This window comes from Rousettus aegyptiacus, unplaced genomic scaffold (assembly GCF_014176215.1).
Source record: "Rousettus aegyptiacus isolate mRouAeg1 unplaced genomic scaffold, mRouAeg1.p scaffold_m13_p_18, whole genome shotgun sequence".
Taxonomy (NCBI): Eukaryota; Metazoa; Chordata; class Mammalia; order Chiroptera; family Pteropodidae; genus Rousettus; species Rousettus aegyptiacus.
The window spans coordinates 2,790,087-2,802,820 of NW_023416293.1; the positions used below are offsets into that span (position 1 = coordinate 2,790,087).

The window sequence follows — 12,734 nt, forward strand, 5'->3', positions numbered from 1 at the left end:
AGTTACGTCCCCCTAGGGTAAACGTATTATAGATTTTATGCTATAAATTCACATCTTCAATATCAATTTCCATTCCAAGTTCTTTAGCCTCCTGTTCATTACTGTTCATAGTCCAGTTTGTCAATTTAATTACGTGCTGCTTCATAGGTATTCATGGTAATTACAATATTTAATGTTGCACCTTTAGGCTGAGTTAAACAGAGCAGTTTAAATGCATATGTTCTGGCCAGTCTTTGACTCCCAATCCCACCTCTACACACACACGTCAACCCCCACACCCATATAAGCATATGCACTAGCTGGTGTTATATATAATATCTTCCATCGTACTAGGTATTTTCGCATTACCTTCTACAGTATATCTAACGGTGACATTATTATTGATGCTACAGTAAGCAGCTAATATATGTGGCAAAAACACAAGCACTACAATGAATCAAAATGACATATCCGCCCACCACACTCCCTCTGTTCCATCTAATCAGATAATGAGTTTGTTTGTTTGTTTTTTCCCCTTGTACTACAAAAGGAGAAAGTAAGCATGAGGAGAAAATCATTCATAAAAACGGGAGAAAATAAAAGGAAATGTTCAGGTCATTGAGAATGGAAGGAAAGTACATCTACGAGGTTTGTGTCAAGGAACACATTAAATCGTAGATTCTGTATGTATGTAGTCTTAGCTTGAAGTTCTTCAAAACACGAAGCTCTGTTTCACATGAATAAATTAACTAGAACATCACCCTAAAGCAGTCTTTCTAGAATGTATTTTATAGAAAAAGTCTGGGTTTCTTCTCATTTTTTTTCTTTTTGTTATTATTATCGCTAGTGATCTTACATAAATTAGGTATCTTTTTAACTTAGAATTTTTGATTTACAAAATGACAAAAATAATTCAATTATTTTTCGCATTCCCTATTTTATTAAGAAAGCATTACTTCTAACCTTCTATTTTTGTTTTTTTGTTTCGTGTTCTTGTGGACAGAGTGCATCTTTATTAAAAATAAAACAAAATCTAGAAGGGGAGGGGAGAAGAAATACAAAAAGGAAAACTACACCTAATCAGAATGTTAGAGCAAGAACAAACTTAGGCTTAGAAGAGAAATTAGAAGTTCAAATTCCAAATACCTGGGTTCATTTCCTGAACCCCAGAACCTACTAGCTACAGGATGTCTGGCAAGTCATTTGCCACTCCACACCATTGCCATTCAGTTTCTTTATTAGTGAAACAAGCATAATAATAGTACCTAGCCCTCTCAAGATTTTTTAAGAGTAAATAGAATAAAATAGTGTCTGGCACATAGTAGATGTCCAATAAATATTAGCTTTTATTAGTAGTACAGATTAGAAAACCAAGGCCCGGAAATTTTAAGTGTTTTCTTTGGGATGATTTAACTAGCTAATGGTAGTGTTGTCATTAAAATTTGGGTGATTTGACTGTTTTGTATGTTTTGTTTTGTTTTTTTTTTCTATTAAAATCACTCGCGCTATTTGTAGCTTGGAGAAATTACTTTCAAGAGAGAAAGTGAGATAGCAAAATATCACTCAGATAAAAAGGGCCTAGATTTAAAAGACAGAAAAGAAGGACTTTGGTGGGAGTGGTGTGTGTGCATGTGTGTGTACATGCACACATGCGCACACAATCACACACACATACACACCCCAAAATAAAAAACGAAAGGATGGGGGGAGGGGCAATGACATAGACGGAAAACCTCCAATTAGACTTTTTATTATGACACAATTCATTAGAGCAAAATTACATTTCTTATTAGATGATTAATCAGAAGGTTAGAAGAAAAGGTCATGTTGAATGTTAATTATACGCCCTTTAAAGAATTTCAATGATATTAACAGCAGTATTCTCACAGACTGTCAGTTGTTATAAATTAACCCAAACTCTTGGAATCCAATTTGGTATTATCTTTAAAAATTCAAAATGCATATATCCTTTTAATAATCGATACAACCGAGACAAAATTATCATACAATTAATGTGCAGAAGTATGTAAAAATGTGCAGAAAAGATACGTGGTATATTAATGGCAATATGAAATATTAGAAAATACGGAAGCATTCACTACTGGGGAAAGTATGATCGTAATGGAAAAGCATTCACGTAATGGAAGAAGAAGGATGATATAAAAAAATTCCTCTAGATAGATTATTAAGTGAAAAACAAAAATATACAAGAATTTGTGCCAAGATAATCTTTATATTTTTTTAAACAAAGGATATAGACAGATGAATATGTTTGCATAAGAAAATAGAACATGCTGTGAAAACACACAAGAAATCAGGGGTTATCTCTGGGAAATAGGATTGAGGTCAGGAGGACAAGAACATGGAGACGAGTAAACATTTATTTTTCTTTTGTGATATATATGATATATATGTATATGATATATATGTATATATATATCATATATATATAACACTTTACATATATACTAAATATGTATTTGTATTTTTTTACCATATACATGTATTATTTTAAAACTGAAGGTAAATAACAAGTTAAAATGAATTAAAGATGGTCAAGAAATGGAACTAGGTCGACAGGCATAATGGAGGTCAAATCTAAGCATCGGAGAACCTGAGGGAGTCACTATGTACAGCTGAACATTCTTACCTGGCACTTAGCACTGCAGTATTTGGCGACTCGGCACTGAGAGCATCGCATCAGCTTTTCCTTCCTGTTAAAAAAATAAATTTCACATTATGAAATGAGAACCATATATTATTGAAAAACGAAAACACAGATCAACATATTGATGCTAACATGTTCTGCTCACTCCATCTGTATGGTCCTGTAAGACTAGATTTAATACTGATGAAAATTCTTCATCTTCATTGTGAGACATGTACATAACTAATGCTCGTTTCTTAATTGTGATGAAATATACATAACATAAAGTTTACCACTTTAACCATGTTTAAATGTAAAGATCAGTGGGTTAAAAACACAATTCAATAAATGGAGTCATTTATGCTAAGCTCCACATTATCAAACAAAGACAGTTTAATTACAGTTTTGACTCTCCCAATTTCTAATACCCATTAGAAATTGTGTGATCAATACTTGTTGGGTAATCTGCCTGACAAACCCCCGCCATCACCTAAAGTAAAGTGACCTGCAAAAACCAACCTACTTTTCCACCTACTACAGCTTCCTCGTTCCTGCTTCCTTCTCCCAGGAAAAGTTTTTGATTTTACAGCTCCTTGGAGCTCCTTTCTGTCTACTAAATTGGATGCTGCCAGTTCATGAATCATTGAATAAAGGCAATAAGATCTTCAAATTTATTCAGTTGAATTTCGTTTCTTAACAAGTGGCATTAAATACGTTCACATTACTGTACGACCATTACCACCACTAATGTTCTTTTTTGCATAAATTTATTTAAAATACAGCAATTCCCATTAAGACTAAAAAAATCACTTCATTGGTATTTAAACCTTTCAATATGAAATTCAGAATCTGGTTCATCAACTAACTGAAAGTATCCTATAACCCTCAAATACAAAAATTTTATAAGTGTTAACTTATCATGCAATTTAATTATGAATATGTTCTTTCTGGGAAATGATTTTTAAATTCAAATACTACTTCAGGCATGCTGAATTGGGATGCTCCAAAGTTATGTTTCCCCAAATCGCTTGAATAAGAAAATGCAGAAATGGAGAAAAATTTGAATTATAAAATAAAAATAAATCTGATGACAAATTAATAGTGACAATAAACAGGATGATGAATATCTTTAGAACATCAATGACAAAACAAGAAAAATCTTCCTAAGCACTTCTGATGTGCCAGGTACCACTCCAAGTTGTTTGTGTCTATTGACTCACACTCAATTTCAAACAGTCCTATAAGTAAGCAGTCTTGTATACCCACTTTCGGAAATACTTCAATACATTTTCAAAAGACAAAGAAAAGTAGATGGAATAGTGCAAACTGACTAAGGAAACACACCAGAAAGTGCACATGGCAGGCAATATTGAAAGGGTAGGAACAGAATTTTATAGAGAATCAGAATTTAAATATACCAGGTACATCACCCCTGGGAGAGCAGGATAAGATTTTGGGCATAAAACATGGGGAGAGGTTAAAAGCTTAAATAAAGTAAAGTTCAAAATGCCTCTTACCTCCAAGTATAGAATTGTAGCTGCCAGATATCAACACGCCAGGCAACAACCCAAACCCAAGCAATCTAGCCCTGCAGTTCTTGCTTTTTAACCATTATACTGTACCACCACTGTTAGATAAAACGATAAAAAACAAAATCTACCCATAGGCTGTTTACAAGACATACGTCAAAAGAATTCAAAGTACATAAAAATGAAAAGAATATATGAGCCAAATAATTCGAAAAAAAGTCTGTATAACTATATCAATATCAGAAAAAAAAAGACTTTAAGGTTAAAGATATAATTAGAGATAAAGGTGAATAAGTAATGATAAAAGACTCCAATCACCACGTGTTAGTACCTCCTAACAAATGCACCCAGTCTCAAAATAGATAAATTGCAAGTAACAGGTCTAAGAAAAAAAATGACCAATACACAATAAGTTAATGCATGTAAGGCCCTGAAAATAGTGCCTGGAATACAGTAGGTGCTATATAAGTATTAGCTATTACTATAAAAGATATAAAGGCTTTTTCACAAATTCATAGATCAAGCAGATAAAGAATAAGAAGCTCTATAATTCGCTTGATTTCATGCAATACACAACCCTTGCACCTGTTGTATGAATGTGTATTCATGTACTCTTCTTCTTTTTTTTTTTTTCACATACTCTTCAAGCACCCACTGGCTATTTATAAAAAGTGCCCACTTACTAAGCCACAAAGCAAATCTCAAAAATCCCAAAGAATCAATATCACATAGATCATTTTCTCCAATCACAAGGGAATTAAGTTAGAAATCAGTAACAAAAAGAAACCCAGGAAAAACTCATATGTCTGGAAATTTAGAAGCATGCTCTATATAATTTGATGATCAAAGAATTACTATGAAGTTATAAAATGTTAAATAATTTAAAAATTGAAACTTGTGAGATAAAGTTAAAGTAATACAGAAACATTTGCAGCTTTAAATGTTTACGTTAAAAGAAGAAAAATTGAAAATAAATAAGCTAAACATGCAAATCAAGAATTTAATTTTAAAAATAAAACCAAGAAGAGAAGAAGGTAGGAAATCATAATGAGACAAATATATAAAATGAAATAGAACACAAAGATATAATAGAGAGGACAAAGCCAGAAAGACAAATATCATCAATAAACTTCTTGTAAGGTTATTTAAGAAAAAAAGAAAAGTTCACAAATAAATATTATTATTACAAAATGGACTGTAACTCAAGATTCAGTAGAGATTTGAAAACAAACAAGAGAGAATTCTGAAGAAATGACATTAGTGATATAATTTTTCAATTTCCTTAACTCCTCCTCATAAAAAAAAAAAAAGACAGAAAAAGTAGGACAGCAAAATCTAACTATCACTCCCAACCCTGAAAAAATTCTACAACAAACCCAAAAATATATATAGGCAGAAAAAAAATCTAATAGCTCCTATACTTGAATTAAATCAGTATAGTTGTGGGGAAAAAAACAAAATGAATAAAAAAGGCTTCCAATAATCTGAAAAGAAAAGAACCCCCACACTGCCCAAAGATGTCCAGGGGAAAGTGTGTCAAGCCAATCAGAGAAAGTCAGCCAGAACTAGGGGAGCATGGTTTCTGCAGGAACGCTCCTGAGGATGAGGTCATTAGGGCTCCCCTGAATCCAGCCTTCCTCGGACCTAGTTTCTCTGATTTTCCCTCATCTTCCTTTTTCTTGTCTAAGTCATTCAGAGGCTATTTCTGTTGCTTGCTAATTAAGATCCCCAGCTATGCAAAGGATTTTTTCTCGATTTTAAAAAATAATAAGCAGAATCAAGATACCCAAGATGATCAGGGATGCTATGCTAGCAAGCATTAAAACTTTCTCTTTTCCCTCCCACAGCTACCAACAGAATTTTGGCAAAAGAAATAGTGAAATGATTCCAAGTTCTTAAATAATTTAGTTGCTATTTCATGTGGGAACAAAATTCCATAACATGAGTCATTTAAATCTATTAGGTTATTATTACATATCAAATAACTAAACAAATAAACTTAAGTTCTCAAGTTACAAAAAAGCAGTCAACTGAATCCAAGAGAAAAGTTGTGTGTCTGATTAGACTGAGCACTGAGCCTTTTAAGAGTTAACACTTTTCTCTTTGGGGTAATAGCATTTTGGAAGGCTTTCCTGCAGAGGAAAAATTTGGGCAGAAATGAGAAAAGAAAGGAAGTAGTGGAAACAGAGTCACCAAACAGTTCCTGAAAACATTCTTCCTTTTCTCTTAAAAGAAAAAAAAAAAAAAAAAAAAAAAGCACATCATTTCCAATTAAAAGACAACACCACATTTTTCTTTAAAAAAAAATAAAGGCAATCAAAAGTGTACATGTCAAATAAAAAGCAGACTTAATTAGCTGTCCCATGAAAAAGGACCACACGTATTTTAGGTAGCTCCAGAGGCTAAGACAAAAAATGCTGAATGGAAGTTAGAGGGGACGATTGTGTCTGACGGTAAAGATTTATCTTTCCGCAACAGCAACAGTTCAAAAATCCAGTGCAGTGCCCTGAGGAGCATGGCGTTCCCCGCCACCTGTCTGGATCCCCTAGAAGTCTCCCAGCGTGCCTCGCAGTTCAATCTCTCCTTCGACAGCCAGCCACATACTCACTGTTGACCAACTAGGCCCAGGCAAAGGCTCAGACACCACAGGGAAATCAGCAACCCTGCTCCACTCTGAAGCACACTCTTATGGATGGAGCACAACCCCATACAACCCGAAGTGACCCCGGAGACCACGTGTGTCTTTGCAGCCTCCTCTTTCAAGTTGCCCAGCAATCTTTTACACGTTTTGTCCATTTTCAAGGACTGAAATTTAGTTTGCGGCTAATCACCGTGACCTTTTAGGAAGAAATCTGAGCTGAGCAAAAGGCCAAACTACATTAGGTAGAGCCTGCACCACTTACAGTTGCTAAGAAATAGTGACTTATGAGATGTCTGAGTTAGTATCCCTTGCCTTAACATTAGTTTTAAAGAAGAGTCCCTGAATACAATTGCTATGAAAATATTTTCTCACACAATTAAGACATAAGATGCTCTATGGAGTCTGAGAAATACTATATGTCATGGTAGGCAAGCTATTAAGAATAAAAGCTCCATTTTTTTTTCATGGAAAAAGACAAAATAGCTGAGAGAGCAGAAATAGTATTTCTTTAGAGCACTTTTATGTTTGTAAATATCTTTTAAACCTCAGAATTCTGATTCATTAGAAATGTAACCTAGTACTTGGCTTTTCCCCCATAAAATTTCTGAAACAAAAGAAAGTTTACACTATGAAAAAGAGACTATCCTCCCAAAAGGTCATATTATTCTATCCAAGGATAATGCAATTACTTTTACTGACCAAATAAAATATACTGGAAAATGCTAAACATAAAGAACTTTCTTTGACATAAAAATATTCATAGTAGCACAGTAAAAAGGTCTTCCATTTTTGTTTTGAGGTGGTAATTATGTTGGCATGGCTTTTTATTTTAATTAAAGAGATTCTCATCTACCCTCCACCTAACTATAAAATAGTTTTTTTTAATACGAAGCAGCAGATGTGGTCAAAATAATAGTCATAACAGAGGAAAGTAGAAATGGTTGGGAATCGTTGTTCTGCATTCCCTACCACTTTATTTCACATTTCCAACATTTAAAGTACAAAACAAGAAAATGTAATGGTTAATGTTTCAGGGGAAAATGAGTCTATGATTCACAGGCACCATGCCTTCCTGAGAGAAACATAAGCAACTTTGACCCATGTCAGCACTTAGAGAAAACACGCAGCAGTGTGTTTGGGCCACACCGGTCAAGGGAGGCAGACCATCTCTCTTAGGAACTTCCCTTGCCGCTGTCCTCAGTCTCCTCAGGTAAAGCATTGTCCTTGTGGAGACTCCAGTTGCTAATCTGATGAGTGTTCAGAGACTGGCCACCATGATCACTGTGAGGTCCCAGGGGGTGACTAAGGCGAGGACACTATAGTCACTGCCCCTGGGAGCTCGCAATAAAAGAGGGCAGAGCGACACAGTCACCTTGCGGAATGAGCTACAATATAAAACTTTGGCTGGAGAGAAGTGACACAGACCATAAAACCCGAGTTCAGAAGAAGGAAGTCACTTTTTGATAAATAAATAAAGCATAGGAGAGGATGGTAGGGCTGTTCCAGGCAAAAAGGAAGTCCCCATACCTAAGAGGGAAAAGGTGTGAGCAGTTTGGAGTTCTAAACCTGCAGTCCAAGAACTATGATGTGCATGTGTTCACCCAAATTTGTATGTTGAAATCTTAACCCCCAAGAGTGATAGTATTAGGAGGCGAGGCCTTTGGGAGGTGCTTAGTCATGAGTGTGGAACCTTCATGCAATGAGATTAGTGTTCTTATAAGAGACCCTCACACCACGCAAGTTCACAGCAAGACCAGGAGGAGGGATGCCACCAGAATGTGACTATGCTGGTACCTTGACCATGGACTACCCACCTTCCAAACTGTGAGGAATGAACTGTTGTTTACAGCTACTCAGTCTGGGACATTTTGTTCTAGCAGCCCCAACAGACTGAAACACGAAGCCCATTCCCTACCTGCAGTGTAACCTCGTAACCTCTCTTAGCCTAATTTCTTCCTCTGTGAAACGGGAGTAAGTGACTACTCAGAAACCCGTTGGGTGGACTGTATGAGATAATCTATGTAAAGTGCCTGCCAACACAGTACTGAACAAAGCATCAAGCACAGAATTAAAACTGAGGCTGCTGAGTATCATCTCTTCTTTAGCCACTCAAACAGCAAAATCCACAAGGGCCACAAACCTGGTCGTCTCTATGCAGGTGCACAGACAATTCACTAGTATCGTTTCATAAACAGTACCCATAATTCTTGGCTCTAATTTCAAATTTTGACTGGCGTCAGAACTGTTTTACTGCTTAAACTATATTCTTTGTAGTTTCTATTATTATTTTTAATTTGATCAGAATGATTAACTTCAAAGTGGTCTGATTTGAGAAGTTAAAAACAGTTATGAAAGTTTCATCTGCAGAAATTAAAATCAGAGAAGACTTATATCTTCAAGAATATTAAAAGGCAATTATGACTCCTAACATTCTGTTTGCTTTATGCAAGATAACATCTATTACAAGTTAGAAAATCTAACGTTTTTACAAGAGCACAGATTTATACTTCCCTCATTATATAATGTTTCTCTACAAAAGTGGACACCATGTGATGTGGGTCACTCTAACAGCTAACAATTGAAAACTAGTGACTTCCGGGTGTTTTTTAGGCAGAACACACATGAGTGGACTGAAGAAAACTGAGACCAAAATGAACTGTTGGAGAGGGCTTTGTTCTAGCAACAACATCTGCGTTTCTAAGCAGGAAACCTCTTCAGCCTAGTCTAATAACACATCTCTGATCGATAAGTCAAGGAGATGGATTCCATTTCCCTAAGTCTTCTCGAAATCGAAAATTTATAAAAAAGGAAGAAGAAGAAAAAATCTGATTTCTCTCTAAGGACTGAAATCAGATACCCTTTAAAAAATGTAAGTATTACTAGCATAAATATCACACAGCATATAAAAGTATAACAAAATGCTGTTTCCTCCTTTTCAACAAACACACAGTACAGTGCTCAATAAATAAAATACTAAAGATGTTCTACATCCTAGCATACTGAGTCCAATGGACGCTGTTAATCATACATTCTAGTCAAATGGAGCAGCTTATGTTGTCACTTTTATTTCTGCCTTTTAAGGTTAAGATCAACGAATCTGCAATAATATGAACTAATATCTAATTCTTAATAAAGTTTGCTCTTAATTTTATTATGTACTTAGAACTATACTTACATTCTCCAAAAAAATCATTTAATTTGACATATGAGGTAAGGAACATCTAACTTCTATATATTTTGATTCATGCGTAATTATGTATGAATATGTGTATATATGTATGTATTTGTGTATAAAGATATCAATATTTTATCATTCCATGTTGATAGAATTGATGATGTACCCATACTGATGAGCGTATGGGTTGATTACAATGTTTTACTACATACTATAAACAAATTAATACTTGTACCATGCACTGATTTTCAAAACTATTAGATCTTAACGCAAACAAAAATTATTGAAGGATCCCAAAGAGGTTTACTGTCTTAGAGATTTAAACTAATATTTTTTAAATATTTATTAATTCATTTAAAATCATAATCCATCACATGTTGACATAAATAATATGTTTTGTGGGAAAAAAACTATATTTTCTGAAACAAGAATAAGTTAGTGAGGAGAATGGCACTGTTTTACATTTTTTTAAATCTCTTTAATGTCTGGCTTAACAGAAGGCAGCCAGATTCTCATTTATGTCTCTTATTTCAATCTGTTGACTTATCAGATGTCATGTAGCTTTTGGAAAACTCTACTGTATATAAGTGAGAGAATAGGAGTTTAAAAGGCAAATAATGTCTTAATATTACTGTTTAAAAAGCGTTCACTTTATAAATTCCCTGAAAGGACCCTGGGGACCCCCACTTTGACTTTCACTGTTTTAGAGAGTACAAGTTCCTATAAGTGAAATTGCTGAATTATAAGACTGTGTGTCTTGAACTATTTTGCATATTGACAAATGGCTCTCGAAAGTGGTCAGTTCATTCACTATTCATGGTTTCTCTTATATGAAAAACCTGTTTGAATTATTTGCCTATTTCTACTGGTCTAAAAGCAGCAAGGGGAGCAAGAAAGATACTCTGTTTCTCTGGACCCTGGGTTCTCAAGCACGAGAAAAACCAGCCACCACTTGGGGGAACAGGAAGCCCTGCCCTCAGGAGGCAGATACCAGTTAGAGCAAGAAGATGGAGACATTCGGAAACCTTCAGGGCAGAGTTTCTGAACATGATAGAGCATGTCTCAGGTGATATAGAAGAAAGAATGAGGTGGCAGTATTGAGAAAGAATGAGGAAATGAGTCAGGTTAGGGTAGACACGGAGTCACATCGAGTTAAAAGTCTGGTATCAATGGATGACTTCAGATATTATCTGATTTCAGGGTCATGCTCATTCTACCTAATGCTGATCGTAAAGCATCTTTTATGCAAAATGACAAATGTTATGGTCAAAATACATAACGAGAACCAAGAAAACTCAAGAATAGAGACAGAGAACTGCCAAAAGTATGGTATGTGAATTACATGTCAAGAAAGCTGTTACCCCCCACGCCCCCCAAAAAAAGACAACCAAGAGATGCTATAATTAGCTAGATTCCTCTAGTTAGTTCAGTTCTATTCCAATATCCGAGGAGAGAGAATATTGGCGCAAAGAATGTTGCCCTTTGCTTCCTTCAAAACAGGAGAGCAATAGGACTTCCACACATGACTCCATCACACCTGGACAGACGCGAACTTTTCCATGTCCCTGGATCCCCTTCTGTTTTAGAAATGAAGGTAAAGCCTGTTCCACCATTCACACTCCCTGACAAAGTTCTCTCACCTTCTCCCCCCACAACTACTGAAAAACTGAGCAGACTTTACCTAACATAAAAAAAGATAATCACAAAACAGACACTAGTTTAAAGAGTCCCTGGAAAGGCTCTCAAAATAACCGGTGTGAATGCAATCTAAATTAGTAGATTGCTTAAATTTATTTGGGATGAAAACATTGAAAGAGTATGTGAACCCAGGATATACTTATATGCAAAAGAGGAGATACTAAATAATTCATTTAAATTATTTTAACAGCATAACAGATACACATAATAAAATAAACCAAAGACTTCACAGGCATGAAAAATGACATAGTAATCACCAACCTGCCTCTGTCTTCACAGCGAGATACACCAGCTGGAAGGGCATTTGAGTGACATAGGTGATCTCAGCAATTATTGAAACAAGACTTCCTGAGAAAACTCTCCCCACAAAATAAAACAGGTGACAACTACTGGTACCAGCAGTCTGGCTTCTTTTAGGAGTTTGACAACAGCCAAGACCTACTGAATCCAAAATTTGCATCTTAATAAGATCTCTAGGAAATTCATATTGCATGAAAGGTAGAAAACTACTGTCTAACTTACAAAAAATGGCTATATCTGAAATGGATTTATAGATAATAATTTTGGATATGAAACCCCTTTAGTTTAAAAATATATTATCCTTAAAACAGTATGCAGCAAAATCTAACACATCACATGAAAGGAAAGCTGTCATGATGCTGCTTTTTAGAAGACAGTCAAAATATCAAAATAATGTATCCCTTATCTGTAAAATTTAAGACAGAACACACACATACACACACGAATATACATACAGTATTGTTACAACAAACTGAGTTAAAGAGAAGCTAATCACAAGAAGTACAGAATTATAACTAATTCAATTATCAATTGAAAATTTAAAATTAGTAGCCATAATTTTACATAAATTTGTTTTAAAAACAGTAGTAAAGGAAGGTCTAATAATTAGTTAGATCTTCACCAGCATGAAGCTTCCAATTTTAAATAGCTAAGGTTTATTGTGAAGCATGCAACATAGGAAAACAATCACTAATAAAAGGTGATAGTATAGCCCAGAAATAGTAGGTATGAACAATACCTAGACTAAAAGAAGAAAGGTACAAA

General features: G+C 34.9%; 1 protein-coding gene across 1 annotated transcript in view; it reads right to left on the reverse strand.

Annotated features, from left to right (window-relative positions):
* The window catches only part of SMYD3 (SET and MYND domain containing 3), a 536,963-nt gene that overhangs the window by 428,534 nt on the left and 95,695 nt on the right, over positions 1-12,734 (reverse strand). The window contains exon 2 of the mRNA XM_036235368.1: positions 2,630-2,693. Coding sequence (XP_036091261.1) covers positions 2,630-2,693 — 64 coding nt within the window. The remainder of the gene's footprint in view (positions 1-2,629; positions 2,694-12,734) is intronic.